Consider the following 25,753-nt stretch of genomic DNA (forward strand, 5'->3'; position numbering starts at 1 on the left):
CCAGTTTGGTATCTCTTAGATAGTTTTAGTCTCCCTTCCCTTCACTTTAGACTTTCACTCCACCCCCACATTCAAAATGCCCTCACACAGACACTTTTCATCAGACAGCAAAAATAAAAAGATCCCCGCTAAAGCGACTCTTTGTGGGGCCCATAGAGCATTACAGTGATGGCCTTACAAGGAGCACGCCCACTATGAAGCATGACATCCTCATTGATGTGTGAGGGCACCAAGAAATAATCCTTAGGGTTCCCCCTTCTTGTCTGCCTTTCTTTCATCCTTGCTTTTCAATAGGAACAATAGCTCCACTGATTTTTGCATGAATATGACCTTACATCCACTGAATGGGGAGTGGCTCTAATGAATAATACCTATTGGCTAAAGAAGATCCATTAGGGCAAGGAGTATAGCCCTGGTATGTGGTGTCTCCTAACGAGCCAGGTGGAGAGGAATTACCTCATGGTGTTTATCTCCATCTGACTCTAAGAAGGTTGGCTTTTCCAGGGAGTTGGAGAACCATACCTGATTTTCCCGACTGACTAATTCCAGTGCTGTGCACCCATAGTATACAAGTGTAGTTTACCAATCACAGTGCGATTGGAATACAAAGTTATATCCTTCTCTGACTTTGTATTAAACTGCCTTTCCAAATGACCCTTGAGAGCACTAACCTCCTCATTCTCATGATGGGCAAAACTGTCAATTTGTGCGGTGAGTTCTTCCATAAAAAAGGCATGCCATTTTCTGTATGGTGCTTGCTTCAGGATAGTCCCCAGGAACTAAAAAGAAAACAGTGAGAGACTTTAATGCAGTAATATAAACATTAATGCAGTATCCACAGCTGATGTTTGCAGTGACTTTGAGAAGATATGGGAAAACAAACTTCAGCTGACAACAACCTCAGTAATGATGAAATAATGTGTGGACAGAAGAACCAGAGAACACATAGAGCAGCACGTAAATAGTGTGGTGTGAAATCAGTGGTCAGAAGAAATAGGATGCCTTTACAGTGGCAGTGATTTACACAGAAACATACGCACCAAAAGCATGCTGCCTGCAAATTATTGTGAAAAGAGTTACAGTGCAGCCATCCAGACAGAAAACACATGGGGATTTTGCAGCTATATCATATACTTAGGAGCAGAATGCAAACCTCTAGGGGCTGATTTACAAGCCCCTTGAGCCACTTTTAACATGGGAAAAGTGGGAAAAGTGACGCAAAAGGGGCGGACAGGGTTGTAAATCTGCTCCATATACCCTTAGATCACCAGAGTTAGGGCTGAATGAAAATGTAGTGTTAATAAGGGTGAAGACTGAACACAAGGAAAAGAAAATTACCTCACAGGAGCACAATAAAAGCAAAGTGAAGTGTGATGACCTGGCAAAGAATACACTGTTACAAAGGAACCAAGTAGGAGTGCGATAACCAAGGATTGAATAGAGACAGTTATAACCTGGCCATTACAAGGTTACACTAGAACAGTGACAGAGTAACAATTCAGATGAATATGGAGAGCACTGATCACATGCCAAACTGATTGCAGAATATAAACATTCTGATGATGTGAAAAGCAGTTGGCAGACCCGGAAGAGTGATATTGTGACAATCCAGGGAAAGAAGAATGTTGTGCTAGTGTGACTATCCTGGGGACAAAAAGAGTCAGAGGACCTGATTTCCAACACGGGGCTACATTTCTAACCCTGTGTAAAAACAGTCAGATTGATTTAATGCAATAATCACTGCAGTGCCTGTAATTTATGTAGGTAAAACATGGAGATAAAATCTTATACATGCAGGACTATCTGCAGTAAGCACGTAATTCCAAGGTTCTGAATGTGAATATGGCCAATGAGGTTTTAAATGGTTCTGGTAAATATTGCATTCTAGGAAAAAGTTGTGTACCGAGATTGGCTTCTCCCTCACCGTGCCCATTCACAATCCAGAGAAACAATAGGCATATGGTGAACATATTGCAACCACATAGCAGAACAGCACTATGATGGGGTGAATTTAATATCTGCATTAATTCACTCTAAATGAGTGAATATGAAAGACAATGCGTTAAGAGCCATGTGTGACATTCATTAGCAATTAATCCTTACTGAAACAAGCGCGCATTTCCACTGTTCCAAGTCAAAGTTTCTTTCAGTTGCAGCTGAAATAGCAGTTGGGAAAAAAGAAAATATGTAAGTAAAAGTGAACAGCAGGCAACATTTCAAATGCCATGGGCTTAAATACCAAGCACTAGCAGAAGTAGAGTCACACAATTCAAAGTGTGCAAAATCTGGCTGTTGGCTCAGCCTGTCCTGGGATTTGAATTCAATGTCATCAGTTGTTCATGTGCCCTTGATGTCACTCTTACATCCTTGTATCTGGTTGTAATTTTAGGTTTATATATTTTTGTTTCCTTTCTTATATAACCGAAAGGCTGCCACATCACTTGTTTGCAGAAGATCTATTTTTACAGAGCTTTAGCCTGAAAGCATTTGGCTGTCAGATGCAGCCTTGATCACATAGGGGATGGCCGTCGTGGTTCAGAGATAAAAAGTGCATACCTGCTCTAAAATTACATACATATAGAAAAATACTCCTTTATTATAACCAAGACCAAAATGATTATAACACTTCATAGTTCGACCTCCTCATCTGTTGACCTATTGTTTCATATCATTCACATTCTCTTCTGCCCTCCACAGCATTCATCATGGGCCAAATCAGCCTTAAGCTAACTTCACTGTAAGTGATGGCATTTTGCTTTTTCAATCAATCAATCAATACACTTGTAGAGCGCACTACTCACCCGTGAGGGTCACAAGGAGCACATCCACAAAGTATTTTTCTTTAGTTCCAGGGACTACTAAAGGAATGTGGGCTTTTTGAGTACCTGGCATCTCCTCCCACAGTAAAGGCTTACAAAAACTGTGAAAAAAAACAAGCGTGGACAAAGCCTAAAAACTAGCAGCCAACACCAGGCTTAATAGCTTTGTCAATGCTTGTTTGAAATACCATTAATGCTTGTTTAAATTGGGTGCTCAATGGCTTGTGCTTTGGGAACTCACCTTCCAAATATGTTATCAATGGGGGGATCTTCATTCTGATGAGCCTCGCTAAAAACGGGTAGTTTGCAGGAATCAGGCGTTCGAGAAGAGCCAAGACAGCGGTTCCCTTTTCGACATCCCAGCGAGGATGTGAAGAAATGACCTGAAAACCCACAACAAAGAATTCAGCAAGAGAATACTCACTGGTCTTTAAAGCATCTGGAAATGCTACCTTGTTTTCTATACAGTACTTAATACCTCATTTTGGCTGTTTCTGTGTGATATAAATAGTATGTCTTACTGATAACCAATTGACTAGAAATAAAACCATCAAGTTCAAAAGGATAAAAGCCGAGTTGAATGCAAGCTCTCCATGGGCAGGTTGCATAGAAATGCCAGCAAAGAACTTGAGGAGAGGGATCTGTTGGAATATGGTGGGGGTGGATACTCACAAGCAATCTTATGAAGAGGCTGTGTATTGGAATTCCTTTAGCTGTTTAGATACAAAAGAAAGAAGACATGTCATACTCAGTCCATAAAATACTGAGCAACACTTGCCAAAGGAAGACATGTGGCTGACAAACACACTTAAGACACTCAGTAGTATCTGCAAAGAAGAGGATGGAGTGATGGGTGGTAGTTCAATAAGGCACTAGAGGTCATGAGGATGCTTTAATGTCCCTGCAGATACTGACAAAGACAACCCCACCACAAAGGATGCTGCTAGTGGTATACAGTACCTCAATGGTCTGTGCTACAATGCTCCACCTCCCTACCCCAACAATTGCTGTCAAGGAATGACAGCCGCAGAAGATGCTACCTAAGCTGTCATGCAATGGTCCTGCTTCAGCTGTCATTGAGTGACAGAAGACTACAGTGGGATAAGAGAGGATGCAACAGGAGCCGTGGACACGCCCTACATATTGAATGGACCATGCTAAAGAGGAGTCATTCTGCGACAGCGGATATCCCAACAGAAAGAGGACACCAAAACATGTTCTTGCATAACCATTTTCTAATAATGTTAACCACCTGGGGAGCAGGCTATAATGAATACATAATTACCTGTTCTGTTCTGCTTAGGACCCTTTACATGAGTGACAAAGAAATAGACTATGATACCATCTGCCCAGGTTACTTGTACTTTATCCACATATTCATTGGAAAGTTGAGTGGGGACTGCTAATTGGAGCTCTGGAAATGTAGTTTTCAATTACAGGTTCTCACCACATGATGCTAATCTACTTCTTGACCTTGGAGTCAGTCCAAATAATTATTTTCACTTACCCTCATTGAGTAGGCCTCCTTGTCTATCAGGTCCATATGTCAAGTGAGAGCCAATAACTAGCAATTTAGTCTGGATCTGAAGTCCAAAATAATGAACCAGAAACATTGAAGAGACAAATATCATAACCAAAAGTAACTCCATAGAGAAATAAAATACATCCATTTTGCGGCTGACTAAAGTAAAAGCGTATAAATAGGTACCATACCCAGAAAGGTCTGATCACCATACCAGAGATAGGTAACTCCATGGAGAGCAAGAATACTCCAAGGTTTGAAGAGGACCATTAGAGGCCTGAGAAGTCTCACAGAGTGTGGAAACCTGAGACAGTCAGCACATTGCATTTAAGTGGCGTGAGGGTAATAACCAGATGAAGAGCTGAAACCAACAGAAAGTAACTTTATGGCTGACAAACTACAATAAGTATATAGAGAACAAGGCGGCGGACCCTCCCATATCACCGGGCACATTATCTTTAAGCGACAAGGGGAGGCATCTATGCTAGTCACAGATAGAAGTACAAAAGGGGGTGGTAATGGACGGAGCATCTGAACCAATCAAACACTCACACCCAGTCAAAAGATCTGGGTTTAATCCATCACCGTTCTTTAGCCCACTCTGCCACCCCAGTTCAGACATGGATATATGCAAATCAGTCTGACCCTGTGCCTCATGGGAACAGTCCAGTCCAAACTGCGAAGCCATGCCTTCCCTGGACCGGAAACAAGCTTCCGAGGACCGTTTTCTGGCATTCCAGCCGTCTTCAGCCCGGCTTGCTTGAATCCAGTGGCAAAGTGAGCAAGGGACTCACGTCTGAGCATACCCTGCCACACTTATGGCGGCCAAAAGCAGTACAAAAGGGGGTGGTAATGGACGGAGCATCTAAACCAATCAAACACTCACACCCAGTCAAAAGATCTGGGTTTAATCCATCACCATTCTTTAGCCCACTCTGCCCCCCCCCAGTTCAGACATGGCTATATGCTAATTAGTCTGACCCTGTGCCTCATGGGAACAGTCCAGCCCAAACTGCCAAGCCATGCCTTCCCTGGCCCGGAAACAAGCTTCCGAGGACCGGTTTCTGGCATTCCAGCCGTCTTCAGCCCGGCTTGATTGAATCCAGTGGCAAAGTGAGCAAGGGACTCACGTCTGAGCATACCCTGCCACACTTTTGGCCGCCACAGGACACCTTACACTTTGTCTTCTTATGTAAATATTTTCCCCACCCCAGGAGATTGATTCTTAGGCTCCTTTTAAAAGCCATGAAATTTAGACAAGCCTGGGTTGTAGTAATGCATTTGCAGCTTTTGCCTAACAACCATACCCTTTTTGTTGCCACAAATTTCCTGAGGGATTCTTTTAGATCAAGAAGCTCAAGATGCGACTGACGTCAGCTTGGACCTTGCAAATTTGCACAGTATCTCTTTTAATGTAATGAAGTTCTTCTTATAGTTATATTTTATATTTTTTTGAATCTTTTATGGATGTGACTACTTCCGAATGAAGATTTATTATTATATAGAAAGCAGCAACATCAACACAGATACATATATCACTAAAGTGAGAGCAAACACTGTTATTGAAAGAATGACACCCACATACTATAGTAAATTAACCAAACTCCTGAGCTAATGGACTGGTTCTTCACCTCATGCCAGATCATTACTAAATATGAGGGAATCTGGGGAGAGGAGGAGGAAGCATTAACCACCTTCAATGGTAGATCCCACGGCATCAATGAGTAGGATGTTTAAGACTCACCACATTCCTTAAAGTTGATGCTTGCTTTCTTATCTACAACAAGTACCATCTGGCACAGTGCTGGCACAGATGAAGTATAGCCCTCTTCCAGCATGTAGAGCAAAATCTCTTTCCAAAAGTCCTGCAAGAAAGAGTGGTGAACGTGTTATTTGTATCATTAGCATTTAATAAGGCTTTATTCCCACAGATAAACAATCATGGCTGGTGGGAGGGTTTTTGGCATTTTATTTAGTTCATAGGGCATTTTGCAAGCTCCCATATCCAAGAGATGGGGCTATATTTGATTCATCCCCTTGCTGATATAATTCCTCGCTGATGGGGTCCAAGGCAGATGCCTAGTATTACACTGATGTAGCACTAACCGTGTTTAATGCTACAATCTGGGATTCTGCATCCAATCAAAATGAACCCATTATGTGCAGAGAATGTGTGAAACATGTTACTTTCCAAAAACCCTACAAGTGAGCTGAAGTTTGCAAATTAGCTCATTATCTGTTGGAATCTTCATAGAATCATCTTTAGGAATGTGCCAGAATACGAAAAGCAATGGCTGGGAATGAACAACCATGTTGATATGAAATATTGGTGCCTGATGTATCATGGGACAGGTAGCAAATAGGAGATGCAAATTGAGAAGCAAAGTTATGCAATATAACCGATGTACCATTAAGTCTCATTTCAGTCTATTTAGAAGAAGCTGCAAACCCTTCTGCCTCATTCTAATGAATGAGGTAGGATTCAATTGGTGCTCTTGTACAAATGCTCCAAACCCTGGGAAGTTCTGCATGGGACAGCAGACCTCCATTCCTCCATCAGAGGACACAACTTTTACATCGTATCTCGAACCACTGTGTGCATTAACAATGTGATCCAACTCACTAATGCATCTTTACAATGTATTCCTTTACCACACAGGTAGTTGCGATGCCTCGCCTAAAGGAAAGCGTTGTTGGACTAATTTTGGACTTTAAGGCCAACACTTTCCCTACTGTTGCACATAATGGAGTTGGAATAGTACATTTTACTATTCCAAAGTCCAGCGCTTTCCCTAAGGCAATTCATTGTAACGACTTCTCTGGTAAAGGAATGCGTTTCAAACATGCAATCGTGGTTCAGAACACGTTGTTAAGGCAGGTGTGATAAATTCCTGCATGGTTCCAACATACAACCCTGCAGCAGAGGGAGCTTTACAAAAATGTGCTTGTATGTGAGCCGGAGGATAATGAAGATCACCCGGGAATTTAGGAGTCTTTGGACATTCTGCAAGTTATATTTTCTATACACCTAGTTAAATAACCCACCTTGTTTCACATCCCCCTTGCTTACCTCATCAGTATTTCTATGGTGTAATGCAATTGTATTGAGGAGCTGAGAGATTTGGATGAGGATGGTCTCTTCCTCAACATCAGATTCATCATCCAGGTGACTAGCGATCTGTGGAAATGTGGAAAAGAAAGCAAAGTAAAATACGATGTATTTGCACATAATTTTAATTGTATTTTCTCTCCTTATGGAGGGACAAGAGATTTGAGAGTTAAAACATCACAACTTTCTAATCAAAGTTGTCAAGCACAAAGAGAACCTCTTGACAAATCCAAATGTGAAAGCAAAACTACTAGCCTCAAACATGTAAATAGAAATGTACAAATGCGATTATGCTCTCATGCTCCGCTCTGTTGAGTATAAAAGTACCCAGCCATTAGGCGTGGGAGGGTATAGCATTCATATACTGTCAAAATACCGGTGGACTCACTTATAATATATAAGGTTCTGATACATGGGACACTACCCCTGAGAAATTGCGCCTCTGGCACCACACAGTAGTATCTCGTGCTCACCACACAGATTTGCCCTTCCCCTATGACTTGATGAGGAAGTATGTGATACCTTATGGGACTTAATACACTCAATAAAGACTAAAGAATACCAGGAACCACGTTTATGGTAGGCAGTTTTGATATAAAATACTGATTTGAAGTATGTTCATGCTACTTTGCGCTGGATTTGGTGGTTTGCCATGTTAGGCATTTAAACTGTAAAGTGGGGTATGCAACAGAAAATAACCCACTAGATAATGCACTGTCAGTGAAAAGCCCAGCTTATCAGTGCAGTAGCTGAATGCCCATGTGCCTTCCCCAATCACCCCAGAAATAGCCCAGTTAGCCTTGGTAAAGTCTAAGGGGCAGTTGGATCTCATAGGCTGGATTGTGTGGTTGGCCTCTGTACTGCCTGTGAGCACTGCTGTTGAGCCAGTCCCATTCCCAAAGTGTCTGAGCATTTTATTTCTTTGCGCTTAAGCCAGTCAACATGTGCATCAGGTTAACTAAGATGGGATCTAGGTGTACAAGCATCATTCTTACAGTGCGATGCAACACAAGGACAGGCATCTGAATTGTCCCCAGCATCAGACCTTGTTAGAATAAAATTGTTTTTGCTGTTTTGATTATGCACTTATTCATGTAAAAATTTGCATTTGCGGCACCATTTTATCTTTGGCCACCATTTTGAATCATGACCAAAACTGACCCTTGCCTTTCCAAAAAATGGCTTTTCATAGGTTTTGTTTTTTTAAGGTTGGGCCTTGCTTAACTGTCAGTCAACATGAGCTTTATTCGACAGATGTCACAAAAGCAATTCACATAAAAACGATTTTTCAAGTTATAAAAAAAATACAATAAATTGAAAATTTCAATAAAAAGAGATAATCAAACACATTAAAAGAGCATATACTATATGTTGATAGACAAAATTAATGCTACTAATTGATAGATAGTTTAAAAAAGTGTCCAAGCATTAAAATATAGCATATTATTATTATTATCGGTAGGAGACTTCATTTACAGAGGTACAAAAGGAGCCTAGATCTAATTGTCCACATCCATCTCAAAAACGTTTCCACTGATACTGCGCACTGGACTGATGGATCAGAACACAATATTCTCATTGCTACACTTAACAAGTGAGTACCCATGTTCCTACAAATGGGTGTCAGCCAGGCTTTGCGGGGAGCAGCGTACGCCGGACAGACAAACAGCACATGCGCGTATGATTCTTCAGTGTCAGTGCAGTTTAGACATTTGTCATCGGCCGCAGTGGACCATGCAGCTGTAAAGGACTTCAAAGGTAAGCAGCCTGCTCTAAACTGAAAACACAGTTTGCGATCTAGCGGCTTAGTACTAATTACGTCACAGTAAAACATGGATTTGGTTTAATTTGTTAGAACTTCCCTGTTAGAGAGGTGGCATCGCTCATTCTATTTGCTTCTTGCACCATCGGTTCCCAGTACTTTTGCTTAATTAAATGTTTTGGTGGGAACCCAGTAGCACTAGGATCATCCCACAGTGATGGCATACCCATGCTAATTAGTAATGATCTGATGTTGCATAGCCAGCCAATCTTGTGGAAGTGATCTGCCTCCATTATATCTTTAAGACCGTCTGCAAAGATGGCCAATTCTGGGGTACGCCAGATTCTACGCCAGAAGAGAATAGGGCACAGCCTTGCAAGGTCTACTATGGCTTTTCTGCCTAAATCATAGGGGTACTTTGATGTAGGCTTGTTATCCCACTCAGGAACTTATTCTCGGAGAAAGCTAGAGGATGCATTTTCTCTAAGCCCCATAATATAGATGTGCAGTGCCGGGGTAAAGGGGCTTAGTCAGTGATGTCTTATGTTCCTTTTTTTCATGGCTCCGGCCAACTGCATGTGCTTTAAGGCCATGGTGTCAATATGCGGCCTCCAGCTAAGTCGTTTATGCAGGGTGATGCCTAGATAAGTAATGCATTAACCTGATCCACGGATTGCCCATCCATTACCCCCCATTAAATGACCTATGTGGTTTAAAGGTCATGAACTTTTATTTGAACTATTGACTGTTAGGCCAGGCAATAAGCAAAATTCTTCAAAATGCAACAGCGAATGCTGTAGCCCACTCAGTGTTTTAGACAGTATAAGCATATCGTCCGCAAACATTATTATGGGACTTTTTGTGCCTGCTAAAACTGGAGCATCTGTGGAAAAGGAAGCTAAAAAGCTAATAATACCATTAATAAGGAGTGAGAATAACGTAGGTGCTAAAACGCAACCCTGACGTACTCCCATCATTACCGGGAACTGGTCAGTCTTGTTTCCTGGCGCCCCCCAACAAATGTGGTCATAGTTGTATTCGTAGAGGCGCACAATTAGGAAAAGTAGGTCGGGGGCAAGCCGAGTTCCTGCAGTACCCTCCACAGTTTGGGCCGTGATATCAAGTCAAAAGCAGACTTAAGATCAACAAAGGCTGCACAAAGGCTTCCTTTTCCAAGTGTTACTGTCCACCGATAAATTTTAATTAATCGGAATACTTTATAAATAGTGCTCATATTAGCCCAGAAGAGGACTCAAAATGTCATTATCATCAATACAGGTTTTAATTTTTGCCAAGATAAGTTGAGCTACGACTTTCTGGATTGAGTTTAACAGGCTTATTTGCCTGTAGTTCCCGGGTAAGGATGTATCTCCTTTTTTTATAAATCGGGATGATTTCCGCCCCTCTCCAGGTATACGGGATCAGAGCTCCATGAGCAATTGCATTTGCTAAAAACATTATGTTTTAATTCCATTGTCTTTATCCTGGAGAAAAATATCTGCGGGGACCTTGACTATGCCTGGCGCTCTCCCAATGGTAACAGTGCTCAGCGCCATTGTCACATCAGCTAAGTTGAAGACAGTATCCGATGATTTAAAATAAACCCAAGAAGGGTCATAATCAATTTTATTATTAGATGCATATTGATCTGAAAAAACTTAACCTACAGAGCAGGCTCCACATGATTTTGCAGTGATTACATGTGCTTCCTGCACCCCATTTTATCAGGCTCCAAAAGTGGTGCATGTTCCTCTCCTTACAAGCTTCAATAAGGTCCCGCCATCTTTCACAGTGATCAAAAAGGACATGGTACGTTTGCTGTTCTGGAGGGATTGGGGAGAGCATAAGCAACTGTGGCCTACTCTCACAGGGACACTGACAAAGCCAAGTGTCCTGCAGCCTTCAGGCACCATGCCACCTCCCATTGCCCATGCTTTCACACCATCACCTGCAGCCCCACAAACACTGGTGAAGGGCACTGATCCAAAACTCATTCCTGTCCCCTAGTCAGATGACAGGTGTTTCTACAGCGACTAGAGATATGATCAAAGTGTAAGCGTCCATAGGACTTGAGAAGGTCCAAGAAAAGAGAAGAGGCAGAAGACGTGCCCAATACAAAATCACTCATTGGATCTGTGGAGGAAGAGGAGGGCAAATAATTAGAATGAGAATAACTAAAGGATATTATTGGACCCTTTTCTGATGTGCGTTGTTCACAACATTGAACAATTTTTCACACCACAAGAGCTTGATGAAAGCCATCAAAGGATCAGAAGGGCCACAGTCCTACTCAAACCAGTGGCAATGACTCTTATTTGGGGACACTGACTGCACTTGTGTTTGACATCAAAACTCGGACCCCACAATAGTAAGGGTACACTGTGTTAATCGTTTCGCAATAATTGAAAAACCATGGATAGGGTATACTTTGGCTGTCTTAGTTTTAAGCCTATAATAACTGATAAACCCTCACCAGTTTAAACTTATAAACACTGAAAAAACACCTGCGTACTACTAATTAAATGCCACTCAAAGAAAGGAAAAGGAGAGTGAAAGAGTCATTTTTTCCTGAGGGGGCCTATACAATATAACTTTGTTATATAAGGTGGCAGCAAGAAAGACTGGGCTAACATTATTCTGCTTGAGTTTTGCTGTTGAGGGATGTCACTGAAATAATGTTTTTTCTTCCTTTTGCTTTTTGAAGTTTTGTGGTCTTTGGTCTAAAGATGCAGAGTTTAGAAGCATGTTTTAGGTCGTGTTTAATAATTTGATAAACTGTAGAGAATCAGGAAATATCAAAATCATATTTGATATTTTGGCTGTGTTTGATTCTGTAACTGATAGGTAAAATGGCTGGTTTCATACAAATCTGTCCCAAAATGTGCCATCACATTTATCCACAGAGAATGGGTAAAAGCCCTTGATAGATCAGCCCCAAGTTTCTAGTGAGTCAGTATTGATAGTAGGTGAATTGACAACACCACAGGCTTTAAACATTCAATGCAATGTATAATGACAAGTATATGTGAAAAAAGTGCTATCGCCAAGCATCTGGGATAGTGGTGAAAACATGACAGGATGAAACATGGATCGCAGTGTCACTCGGTATGCCGCTGCAAAATGTTTCTTTCTAAATTCAACACAGATTGGAGTGATTTTGATTGTACTTGCAGTGATTCAGCTACATATACAAAAAAGCTGTGTAATGACCTTTCAAAATTGATACCTGTAAGAGATCCTTTCCACTTGTTAGATGGTATGCTAAAAGCATCTTTACAATCTTCAGAGTTAATGAAGAATGCTATTGACTTTTTAGTCCATCCTAGTGCACTGTTTTGTTGTGCGAGGGGACTAAAACACAAATATTTCTCATTTTGTGCTTTGTGTGGCATCAAAGAAAAAGTCATCCCACTGTGAACTGTGTCACTTAGCTGATGGTTCTTGGACCAAGGGGCTGTGAAATGCTATAGTACCCATGTGGAAACCGTTTACAACATGTTTGCTGAATGATGATGCCAAAGGCAAGAAATGTGAGGATATTTGTTCGCAAATTACTAGTGATGTGAAAAGAAGTACACTCTACTAAAGTCTTAGATGTTTACAGGAAAACATAACTGCTGTAGTGGACATAAAAAAAACTAGAGGCGGAAAACACCCTGGTCTGCCAAGTGTTCTGCATACTTGGTGTAAATGTGAAACATCGTCTTGAGAGTTGTCTGGGTGACACCTTAAATTGACTTTGGAGCTGCAACATGTTCCATGTTAGAGTGCTTGCCATATGGTAAACAAATCAGTGTTGAAGAGCAATTCAGGAACTTTTATTTTACAATGTACGAGAAACGGCTTGACATAGAAATGTCCCTTCATCAACCATGGCATTTGAAGTCAATGAATCCTCACTGTGGTACACTGTGCAAGTTCTAGTTCCCTTCAGTAAAGGGGAATTTTCTCAGTAGTTTCAAAAGTGCTGCTTTATTTTTGACCACTTCAATAACTCGGAGGGCAGAATCGCCCAGTTCAAAGCAAATGCTGCAGAACCTGTCCAGAGAATTGCAATCTTCAAGGGCACAGTGTAGGTATAGAAAGCTATGTCAGTGGCCAGCGTTAGCAAATAGTGTACTGGCTGTCTTGTCATTGCCCATTTCAAGTGCCAATGTTGAGAGGGCCTTTTCACAGAAAAAAGGGACATGGGAAGGAAAAAGCGAGCGCACATGACCAAAGACTCATTGAAGTCTCTGGTCTATGGTGTACTACAATACGTTTGATTTGCAAAAATGTATTTGGACCTCATATACACTGTACATACACTGTCTATATACCATGCATTATCAGTGTAGAAAGCAAGCAATAATAAAAGCAAAATGTTCCATACACACCAGAAAAACACTGATTCTGTTGCTTTTCATGGCGCGAAAAAGTTGTAACCCCTGACACCACTGATTAGGTCTCGATGAGTCAGCGCGCATGCGCTGTCCATATAGTAGCGGCTTTGGGAAGTGCTCCCAAAGCAGCCACCAGCTTGCTAGAATGCGCACAAGCATGCGGCCTGCTGCGCGCGCATCCCTTACGTGTTTTGGCACGTCATCGCAATCACTTTCGTTTTCACAACGATCGCGATGACCCACTTTAGGTTGCTGTGCTTCATGTTTAAACATCATTTGCACCTACAATGCTTTTTCGGCCACCACCTACGTGCTTTTTTCAAAATGTCCTTTAGATGTTTAGCATGCGCGCGGGCACTCTCCCACCCCTCCCTCTCGTTTACTTCTTGCCTCGTGCGCGCACCACTCGTGTGCTGCTGAAGCTTGTATTTTTTTCTGTTTCTTTCACTATTATACTTTCAATGTTCATCTATAATGAAACCAAGTGAGATACATGTGGCGTCTCTGTTTCTTCCAGCATGCAGCTGTATGCTCTCTGTTATGTGCCGGGCAGATTCTAAAGCAAATGGTAGAATACAAATGCATGGTTTTGTTTAGTTCCGGTTGTTTCTAGTTTTCTTACATTCTTTGGCGAGAAGGCCCTGTGGGAGTCCATGCTCAGTCTGCACCACAAGGAAGCTGTGATGGAGGTTAGGCTCCACCTAGTGGAGGTAGCGAGCAGAGAGAACCTGCCTATCAATTCGAGCATTGGTATGTTTGGATTATTCAGTGCTGCATTTGACTGGGTAAACGTGGTCGCTCGTCGCTTAACGTATGTCTTGTAAAAGACTGGCAATAGATATTTACTCTAGCTGTGCAGGATGTGTGACTGTAGATTTGTAATGTGTTTGCTAGGCTGGTAAGCCCTGGAAGTAATTAAATATTGGATCCCACAGAGCTTCCAAACAAGCCCAAGCAAATGAGTACTGGGGTACCAGTCTGTCAAATCGCGTCTTTGCACCTTTCTAGGATTTTGAAGTGCTTTATAGGTGCAACGCCAACTTCTGATCTTCAAAAGTTTAACAGATAAACCATATTGTTTTGCGTATCCCCATAGTCTCTATTTTTCCCGTTATTGTTAAAAGTAAACAAAAGCATTGTTAAAGCAGTGCAGCTCACAAGCCACTGTTGTTCCTCACTAGTAGTCCATTTTGTTTAGCATACTCGGTGCTCCAGGCAAAGAAGGAAAGCCGTCTATTTTAATGGCCTTTCCTTGATTTATTGCGCCACCTAGTCCTAATACCCTAACATTGCTGCCTCATTTCGCCTTATGCGAGTCATGGTCCTGCTGCATGGAACTTTATGTAATATTAAAACCGCACTATCTGCCCATTTATCATGAACAACTGATGAAAAGTGTGGGCACACATCTTCTTTTACATGGAAGTGCGAGATAGTTGTTTCGGAGCTGGGCCGGTGCTGCTACCCTGCTGCAGGACTCCATAAATCATAATAATTCCGACACATTTGCCCAGTCCTATCTCGTCCCTTACCAGTCCTGGTGTAGCCACAGATGGCTTTAAGCTGCTAGCGTTCTGTGAGGAACTCTGCAGCCCACCTCTGCCAATTCTTTCCACCATTATGCTCCATTATGCTCAATAAATTAACACATTTACTCCCTTTGGAAACCCTTTTATCAGTAGTTCTTAAACATCCTAATCGGAAAGGATGGTTTAGGAGCTCATTACGAGTGGCCTGCTGGGGATGTGATATTTATGGCATTCTTTTACATCTAACACCACGGGGATCGTAAATTAAAAGGTGCCATCATTTTTGCCTGTTACAAGTGGTGCCCTTTAAAAGAGGGCATAACAGGGATATTGGTGATTTGCACAGCAGAATTTACATTTACTCCTACTTACCGGGTGTTTTGCTTGGGAAATTGTGGAGATATGAGATTTTCTAGGAAAGCTGTAATTTTGATCATTGTATAAACCATTGAGAAGGGATTTTAAAACAAGCATTGGCATAGCCAATAGGTATTTCCTCTGGGACCTTATAAGTGTTTAGCCATGCAACACTTGCTGTTGCACCAGGATATTGTGCTGGATAACTAAACACTTATAAGGTCCCAAAGGTCCCAAAGGCGAGCTCTATTGACTATGCCAATGCTTGTTTTTAAAGGTATTGAAATAACTTGAAAACATTGAAAAAAAACACGAGAATGGACCACAAATAGAAACTGAAAACAGGAAAGCCTAGGTATACTGAAAGGATGACTGTCCAAGTGAAGCTACAAGTAAATATAATGGAAAGCACTTGAGTGGCTTGGTTCACGTCATGGGCACCCTGAAAGAACAAGACATAAAGAAATGGCATATACAGTGTTGACACTGGTAGTCAGCAGCTGAATTTCAGGTTCAAATGTAATCAGCCTGATGGAGCAAGGGAGACCCATACGGTTGAGGGAGGGTGAAAGACGCACTGGAATGCAAGTGGGGAACATCAGGCTCAAATGGAGAACATGGAATGTTAAGTGGGCCTATGTGAACTAAATAGAGGTACATAGGTCTATATTCCACCACCAGGGGCAAATATGGAACACTGCAGATCTGTATTACGTGGCAAACAAGCTACATTGGGGCACAAAGGGGCTAAAAGGTCCACTTATTTCTTTTGGGCTGACTACGGTTGCTGTTCCCCTAGCACATTCACCCACCCAAATATGTACATCTGCCACTTACCTGTTCTTCAATGATGAGACTGTTTTTCCTAAGCACATATTCCATCAAAGCTCTTCCATTCATATCATAATATCCTTTGGTTGTTAAATTGGATATTAAACTTAAAGTGGCAAGAATAACCTGTGATGAAGCAAAAAATGGTTAGTGAGAAACCCTTTTGATGTATAAATAAAACCAAATCCCACATTCTGGTGAGGGAGCAGCACGGGAGTGTGAGAAAACCATACAATCTCTCCTTCCTTTTTGTTCATAGAGGAAATAGAAATACACTTGTATGTGTGGAAAGCTAGTACCTGGATATAGCCTTTGAAAAAATATTGGAAAATGGTTATTAAGACACTCTGAGAATAAAACTTGAATCAATTTAATTAAACTGTTTTTACAGAATGTCTGACCAAAGCGTGATTGAGGGAATATTCAAACATTCCAGGTGGTGTACGCCTTCTATAGGTGATTGGAACTTGGTAAAAGATTGAAAGATACATTGCAAAAGATGTCTAGGTAGGTTACAACTAGCAAAGAAGCTCTCAGGACCTTGTATGGATTACAAAAATGCAAATGAGAAATCAGTAGGCTGTAGATTCCAATAATGTGGAAATGAAAAAAAACTAGAGTAGTCTGTGGGAAGAATGATGGCCACTGTCTAACTCAACCTGCAGGATTTAGCAGACCTACACTATACTATATATTGGGTCTGAAAATGAGTTGACACAGAGAAGGACAGGAAAACTTGGATATGTCCACTTGAACAGGGAAACAGTAGACACAAGACACTGAGGAGACACACATGGATGGAGGTTGCATGACCCAACACCTGCACGAAAGACCAGCCTTAGAAAAATACAACAGACTGTGGTATACGCACCACTGCAATGAGTCCACGTAAGTAGAGAATACTGCACTATTCAAAAAGTGCATAACTTAAATTAGATTGCGTTGCTAATTATGAAACTGCTTGACCACAGAATGCTGCACACATAATAACTTGATGGTACCTTGTGATTGTCATCCTCAAGCACGTGACGGACAGCATCCAGATAAGAGGCACCTTCTGAATCTATGAAATGAAGCCATACATCAAATGTTCATAACACATAGATATTGTCTTTGTCTAGTACGATCAGGAATAATAGATAAGTAGATGAAGCTTCCACTATTACATGTGCCTACCTACCTGAGGGTCCTGTCAAGTCTTGGTGTGTGTGTCTGTGACTGTGAGCCTCATGGGCCTATCAATGTCTTCCTGTTCTACTGTGCATGTCTGTGCCATCATGTACCACTGAGTGTGTCTGTGTCTTCCTGCCCCATATTTTATGTCCCTTTTTGTTCCTCACCGAAGTCTATGTCAGGATCTCTTTCCACAGTGTCCCTGTCCCATTATTGGCTCACAGTGGGAGCAATTTATCAAAAAGACAGATGTGGAAATGTTTGACCACTACTTTATTTCTTCACCACGACTCATGTTAACGATGGGAGGATTTATTCTTAAATTACAGTGCTCTACCAGGAACTGTTGGCAGTCAGTGTAGCTGAGGAATATGAAATTGAGGTGATTTGCTCATAGCTGCACCATGTTGGTTAAGTAAGAGGGTAAGTTGGAATTATAACTTAGGGCTCCACATTCCATGAAAGCATTCAGTCCTTTAACTATCTTCCATGTCTATCGAAATCACATGCTGCCACCCACCCACTGAGAGGCTTACCAGTTTCAGCAAGAAGCTTGCAGAGCAGCTTTATTGTTGTGGCACGGGACTCTGCACCCATATGGATCAAGCTACTTCCAAAATATTTAAGGACCTCACTAGAGCTAGAATGGGCTGCAAGAGTAAAGTGAAGAGAAAAATAGACATACATGAAAAATGACATACAATAAAATCATGCACGGAGGAACTAAACGCAGGGGAGCAGGTCATCAAGGCCAAATGTAAGGAAATTTTCAACGCATATCCAGGAGGTACAATATCAATAGTTTACAACATTTAATGATGATCGGTGGAGCACATGGTACTCATGTGACTACTATAGCTGTATATAGTAAATTGGACAACGTGTTCTAATAGAAAGCTAACAAATGCACTGGGAAGGGAGGTAATTACTGAAGCAACAATAGCTTTTAAGAAGATCAAGTGATGTGCAGAGCAGTGGACAGAAATTAATGTTTCGGAGGACCCGATCACTGGTAAAGACCGTCATATACTTGCAGTATCACAAATATATACATATATACATTTATGACCAACTCACCCAGTGACAGGATAATGGCCGTGGACACCTTGACTGACTCTTCCCTTTCATCTGAACCTCCACGGTAGGGTGCGCAGATCTGTCAATAACAAAGCCATATTAAACAATAATGGAAGCTAGGCTATTTGAAAGCCAACCCTATACATCTGGAAAGCAAATTCCATTCAGTGGGGAAATGACGGCATAAGAGTTTGTCAGGATTTGTGGGGCCATGATGGTGGAATTGCAAATTCTCAGTTGCCATTCTAAGATTAACGCCTTAGTTTCCTATGGTTTCTGCATGGTTTGGAGACTGAAGTCTCACAACATTGCAGCAGGCAGTCGTACTGAATGCTATTTAACACAGTTGGCACTAGTGACAGCGTCTGCTGTTCAAGGAAATCAAGACAGAGGCTGTTGTTGCACTTCAACTTAGTTTATCTCCAGGGACTGTAAGTGCGTTCCCCCTTTGCATCTCACAGTGTCTGGCTAGCAAGGTGGGTTGCATGCTTTTCAGAGCGGGCCTCTTTTGTGCACTTTTCCTCCCTTTTGTGTCCCCAGTTTCTGGTTGGCAGAGTAGTGAGCGAGTGTTTCTGTTGGTGCCTGCATTAGGGTCTTTTTCAGGTCTCACCGCCACTCGCTGCTTCTGCCGTACCGCTAGCAATAATTTCTTTTTTTTGTTCTTTGCTTGCATTCAGTTCTCGCAGATTGGTCCCCATCAGAGCTGCATGTCTTTTTGGTTCCTGTTCATTGCAAATTCCGCACACCAGCATTGCTATTTAGAATTTCATGCCATGGTCGTCAAGTTGTGTACTTCCTTTTTTAGGTCTTGTGACATAGGCAGTGCATGTGCTGCTCTCGTCTTACGAATCTTCTTGGAATTGATACAATTCCAAAAGCCTCGTCTTAGCTCCACCTTCAGCTTTGATTCGTGCGCGGCGTTTGGCATCACAAATTATGCCGATAGCAGTGCAATGATTGCATGCAAGGCATGTAAATCGCTGCTTGTTGCCATCCTGTCTCCTTTTAGCCATGCCTAGCGGGATTGGATCTCTTACCCGTGGCGTGACACAGTAGGTATATTATCAGCTTGCCACACTTTTTTTGTAAGCTTCTTTATTCTCTGCCGCCATGACGGTAAGCGTATGCTTCTCATAATTATTTATTTTGTTCATTGCAGCACTTTTTTTTGTAAGCTTGTTTTATGTAGTAGCTATTAAGTGACACATACTTTTGTAGAAGGGAATACTGAATATTACTTTAAGGGTGATTTGTCATCAATTATTCTGGCTGAACGTGCCACACCTGAACCAGTCATTTAAGGAGTTGTGACACTGGTCTTCGACTCCAGCCATTCTGATGACCGGTTGGTGCCATAATTGCGGGTGAGCAGCCGCACGGAAGATGACTATGTAGGTCTGTTAGTAGGGAAGAGCATGATAATGGGAGACAACAGTTACAACGCGGTCTTTACACCGCAATATGTTTACAACGCGGTCATTACAACGCAAGTCGTTACAACGACTTGCACTGGATGGCGCTATATAGTAAGGAATAGTATGATTTACTATTCCAATACCTTCCCTACTGTTACGTAGCTGGAGTTGGAATAGTAAATCATACTATTCCTAAGTCCCTCGCCTCTAGTGCAAGTCGTTCTAACAACTTGCATTGTAATGACCGCGTTGTGAACGTATCGCAGTGTAAAGACCGCGTTGTAAGGTCATACATTCCATGATAACAGCAGGTATGTTTTGACATGAGCACGACATCTTTGTAAGTCATCTTTGAACACGTGTGAAACCTAAAGCAGCATCTTGTAGGTGATTGGATGAAACCGAAACAGTAATGGATAGAGCGACTCCACTGAACAGTGGCATTTCCTTCTAGAGACAATTGGTAAAACCCTATGATACTCGTGGTTCGAGGTTCATTGCAGGGAACTTGATTCTAGGAGTTTGACATCATGGGATTTTGACAACTTGGCTTGTAGGTATGCTGCTTGCAGGTTAAAGTCCGAGACGGGGACAAGGATTGTGACACAATAGGAGATATAGAGAATGACAAGACAGGTACATGCATTGAAAGTTGGTATGTCTGGGATGCATGAAGATGCTCTTTAAGCCTGAAGGATATTTCACAATAGCCTTGGCTATTCGTCTGAAAAGGCGAGACCTGTGACTTCAGATGTTAGAAGCAAAACCCAGCTCAGATGCGTTCTACCCCGATTGAAGCCTGACACCATCCGGGTATGGTGTGCGACAAGGTGGGTTATGAAGAATGACAGGCAGTGTATGAGGGTTATATGTATTGTTATGGGTGGAGGAAGAGAGACTAGGGCATGAGGACTTTGACATGGCGTAAGGGAGACGGCTTGATGCATGATGACAACTGCTAGTAGCGGAACACCTGCACATTGAGGCTTGCTACCGGGAAGACACAGCGTGACACATGAAAATACTGAACAACTTTAAGTGGGTGATAAGCATGACACTAGTAGGAAGGGGTTAGGAACATTGCATATGTTGAAGTGAGGCGGAATTGCCACTACAATTAAGTGGTGTTTAAACTTTTGACATCTGTAAACAGACACCGACTGAATCACTACTAGAAGCTGGACCCTGCCTGAGCACAATTGCTTCGATTCAAACATCTAAACAATACAGGAAAATAAAGAAACAAGTGTACATCAAAAAAAATACACAACATATGCAATTATTTCACTCACAAATAAAAAACTATGAAAAAGTTGACATTTTAATTGGAAGGTTGGAACTTTTCAAAATGTGTTTTTATTTCTCAGATTCAAAACAATATGCTAGACTGTTGCAAATCACTTTCTTTTTTGTTCCTACTGCTGGCGTTTTTCGTGTCTAGCAGTGCTCCAGTTGAGGCCACCATTTGTCCAACTGGATTCTAGTTGCTGTTCTTGTGCTGCTCCCACGAATCGTGCTAACAGTACCAACTTAATTTTTAGACTCCCAGTTGCAAATTCCTACTAATTTATAGAACATTAATACATATTCGATGTTTAGCTAGGTTTGCTTAATTAATTTGCTATTTGATTTGATTTTCTATTGTGGGCAGCCTGAGTAGGTGTTGCAGAATCCAGGTTAAGAACCACTGCACTAGATGGTAGAATCTATATTACCAGGCTGGAGGCATGGCTTTGAAGAGCAATTTTCATGTAACATGAGCCAGGTTGCCACCACGTCGATAGTTACTCCGGAGACCGAGAGCATATAATTAATTAATAGATGTGAAGACCTAGAAAATAGGTCCAGACAGGCAATCTAAGAGGCTGTAATATGGAAAAGGAAAGGGAGAAGAAGGAGAATATGTGGTGGAGTGCTTGAACAGCTCTTTAGACTTCCCTATAGGGATTGAAAGAGACCACAAAGGGTGAGAAAGAGCTATATGACAAAGCTAGACCTCAGGACATTGTGGCAAAGATCTCCTTGTGTTTGCCAAGATACCACATACCATCTGAATATATTAATTCTTGCAGAGAGGAGCAAACAGAAGACCATTCAAAGAGGAACCTGTAAAGGGACGGTTTTCCAAGACTTGATACACGACTCTCGGAACAAGGAGACTGTTTATGGGATAGCATGGTTTTGTCTAAATATAAATAAATCTGAAACACTTGCACTGATGCCTGCACAAACAGAAGTGAAGGGATTTAAAAAATAACTTCTATTACACTAAATATTAAAGACTTTGCATCACTCCATCACTGCCAAAGATGGTCCCTGATAAATGGTTAGCATTAGTAAAAGATATTAAGCAGGATCTGAGTAAATGTAGTATGCTCCCAGTCTCTTGGAAAGTACTCATAGCAGCAATAAAAAAAAACAAGCATTGAAAATGCATAGGTCTTGCTTTTGATTAAGTTAAAGGCATTAGCTTTGCTAATGCTATTGTATAGCAAAGCGAATGGCTTTAACTTGATTTTGAATTATGCATTTGGATTGTTTGAACTTATTTGTAGGGTAGTTTCTGTACATATTGACTTTAGGAACCCCAGCTGGATAAATAATGAATTTACTTTGATCGATGACATTAATCAGATGTATATGATATATACTATTTATCATTATTTATATAAGTATATGTTATATAGTAAAGTCTAGTTGGACAATTGACCCTCAGAGATAATCATTGTTAGTGATTATATATTTGTTTGTAAACCATTGTTATTGGGCAAATCTTTTCTTTTTCATGTCTCCATCCTTGGTGTACCTCCCTGTGTCCCTTCCCTTGTCAGGCCACTCTGTTGCTACCTATTATCAGAGCCAGAGTTGCTGAGAGGTAGACTTATGGGTGGTTCCTGCTGATGACCTCTCAACGCTGAAAGATCTGACAGAGGTATTTGCATTGTATTCTTTCTTTGCATCCTTGAAGCAAATTGGTTCATGTAGGCTCTTTATGGGTGATCATTTAATATTTTATACAAGCGAGTTCCCAAATGTTCCCCTCTAAAAATACTCTTACTATAAATTGGATTAATGCAGGACCCTCTTTGTTAGGAAATGTCAGTTGTCTCCTGCTGAAATACTTTGCATGTCCTCATGTATATACTTACCAGGTGATGCAGAGCCGTAAGCACGGTTGGCACAGTTTCCTTCAGTGCTCTGCAACTCTTGGTAACAGCTGCCTTCATGCATAACTCAAGGGTCTGCAAGGAGATAAGTCAATTGAGATGAGGCCAAAGGGCAAAATTGAGGACATGGTGAGGGTCAATGGTAAATGACAAACATCAAATTATACATTCTGTATGAATGCTAGAGTGAGTTTGTGTGTGAACAAGCTCTCTTATGTACTAATTCTAAATACACATGACCACAAGTATTTTTAGAAAGGTGACCATTAATATGTCTAATTGTTTCTTCATTGATGGCTCTGTTTTTTTGACTCACAGTGCCTCACACAGGAGTACCCTTTTATAATTAATGCCTGTCAGCAATCAAGATCTCTAATGTCCATAGGGATGTCTGTAGAGGTTACCTAATGGAGTCAGATTTTGGATTATAGACCTTCAAGGAACCACAAGAGGACACATGCAGCATTTAACTGGTGTAACTGTAATAAATGATGGATGGAATGCTGAATGATTCAAACATTCTCCCCCAGTCAAGAGATATGGTTTAAATCCATCATTCTTTTGCCCACTATGCCACCAGAGTTTGGACGCAGCCTTATGCAAATCAGTCTTGACACTGTGTCTCATGGGAACAGTCCAGAGAAAATCGCCAAACCAGGTCCTCCCTGGACCAGAAACAAGCATCCTGGGACCGGTTTCAGGTTATGTCACCCTTTATCAGCCAGGCTAGCTTCAATACAGTGGCACAGTGAGCAAGGGACCCATGTCTGTGAATGTCCTTCCCACTTAGGGTGAAAAGTGTAACTGCAACAAATGATGGACGGAATGCTGAATGATTCAAACATACTCCCCAAGTCAAGAGATCTGGGTTAAATCCATTGTTCTTTTGCCCACTGCTGCACCCCAGTTTGGACCCACCCATATGCAATCAGCCTTGACCTTGTGCCTCATGGGAACAGTCCAGAACGAACTGCCAAGCCAGGTCTCCCTGGACAGGAAACAAGCATCCTGGGACCGGTTTTATTTCACCCTTCATCAGCCAGGCTAGCTTGAATCCAGTGGCACACTGAGCAAGGGGCCCACGTCTGGCGCATACTCATCCCACTTAGGGCGATAAGTGTAACTGCAACAAATGATGGACGGAATGCTGAATGATTCAAACATTCTCCCCCAGTCAAGAGATCTGGGTTTCCTTTGCGTATGTCACCCCAAGTTGGAAGGGTATGCCCAGACGTTGGTCCCTAACTCACTACACCACTGGATTCAAGCTAGCTTGGCTGATGAAGGGTGATGCCCTGAAACCGGTCCCAGGATGCTTGTTTCCGGTCCACGGAGGACCTGGCTTGGCAGTTTGAGCTGGATGGTTCTCACAAGGAACAGGGTCAAGACTGATTTGCATATGGCTGTGTCGCAACTGGGGTGGTGCGGTGAGCAAAAGAATGATAGATTTAACCCAAATCCTTGTGACAGGGGGTGAATGTTTGCATTGTCCAGCATTTCGTCCATCAATTGTTCCTTTACATATGTTGCCCTAAGTGGGTGGGTCCCATGCTCACTACACCACTGGATTCAAGCTAGCCTGGCTGATGCAGGGTGATGCTCTGAAGCCAGTCCCAGGATGATTGTTTCCAGTCCATGGAGGACCTGGCATGGCAGTTTGGTCTGGAAGTTCCCACAAGGAACTGGGTCAAGACTGATTTGCATATGGATGGGTCCAAACTGGGGTAGTTTGTTAGCAAAAGAATGATGGATTTGACACAGATTGTTGTGACTTGGGGTGAATGTTTGCATTGTCCACCATTCTATCCATCAATTGTTCCTTTTGCATATGTCGTCCTGAGTAGTACGGGTATGCCCAGATGTGGGTCCGGTGTGCACTACACCACTGGATTCAAGCTAGCCTGGAGGATGAAGGGAGATGCCCTGAAACCGGTCCCAGGATGCTTGTTTCTGGTCCAGGGAAGACCTGGCTTGGCAGTTCGTGTTGGACTGTTCCCTCAAGGAACTTGGTCAAGACTGATTTGCATATGGCTGGGTCCAAATTGAGGTGGTGTGGTGAGCAAAGGAATGATGGATTTTACCCAGATCTTTGTGACTTGGGGTTACTGTTTGCATTGTCCAGCATTCCGTCCATCAATTGCTCCTTTGCATATGTCACCCCAAGTGGGAAGGGTATGCCCAGACGTGGGTCTCGTGCTCATTACACCACTGGATTCAAGCTAGCCTGGCTGATGAAGGGTGATGTCCTGAAACGGGTCCCAGGATGCTTGTTTCTAGTCCATGGGAAGAAAGGCTTTGCAGTTCAGGCTGGATGGTTCCTATAAGGAACAGGGTGAAGACTGATTTGCTTAAGGCTGGGTCCACACTGGGGTGGTGTGGTGAGCAATAGAATGATGGATTTAACCCAGATCCCTGTAACTGGGCTTGAAGGTTTCCATTGCCAAGCAGCCCGCTCATCAATTGTTCCTTTGCAAATGTCGCCCTAAGTGGGAAGGGTATGCCCAGACGTGGGCGCCGTGCTCAATTCACCACTGGATTCAAGCTAGCCTGGCTGATGAAGGGTGATGCCCTGAAACTGGTCCTAGGATGCTTGCTTCCAGTCCAGGGAGG

General features: G+C 42.2%; 1 protein-coding gene across 1 annotated transcript in view; it reads right to left on the reverse strand.

Moving 5' to 3' along the window:
• The window catches only part of LOC147668322 (maestro heat-like repeat-containing protein family member 1), an 87,477-nt gene that overhangs the window by 20,205 nt on the left and 41,519 nt on the right, over positions 1 to 25,753 (reverse strand). The window contains exons 3-13 of the mRNA XM_086948600.1: positions 23,126 to 23,218; positions 18,562 to 18,640; positions 18,021 to 18,134; positions 17,313 to 17,374; positions 16,318 to 16,437; positions 7,412 to 7,519; positions 6,086 to 6,206; positions 3,492 to 3,532; positions 3,061 to 3,202; positions 2,104 to 2,156; positions 672 to 779 (exon numbers count right to left, since the gene is read on the reverse strand). Of these exons, the coding sequence (XP_086804726.1) occupies positions 672 to 779; positions 2,104 to 2,156; positions 3,061 to 3,202; positions 3,492 to 3,532; positions 6,086 to 6,206; positions 7,412 to 7,519; positions 16,318 to 16,437; positions 17,313 to 17,374; positions 18,021 to 18,134; positions 18,562 to 18,640; positions 23,126 to 23,218 (1,041 nt within the window). The remainder of the gene's footprint in view (positions 1 to 671; positions 780 to 2,103; positions 2,157 to 3,060; positions 3,203 to 3,491; positions 3,533 to 6,085; positions 6,207 to 7,411; positions 7,520 to 16,317; positions 16,438 to 17,312; positions 17,375 to 18,020; positions 18,135 to 18,561; positions 18,641 to 23,125; positions 23,219 to 25,753) is intronic.

Source organism: Lissotriton vulgaris, unplaced genomic scaffold (assembly GCF_964263255.1).
Source record: "Lissotriton vulgaris unplaced genomic scaffold, aLisVul1.2 SCAFFOLD_555, whole genome shotgun sequence".
Classification (NCBI taxonomy): domain Eukaryota; kingdom Metazoa; phylum Chordata; class Amphibia; order Caudata; family Salamandridae; genus Lissotriton; species Lissotriton vulgaris.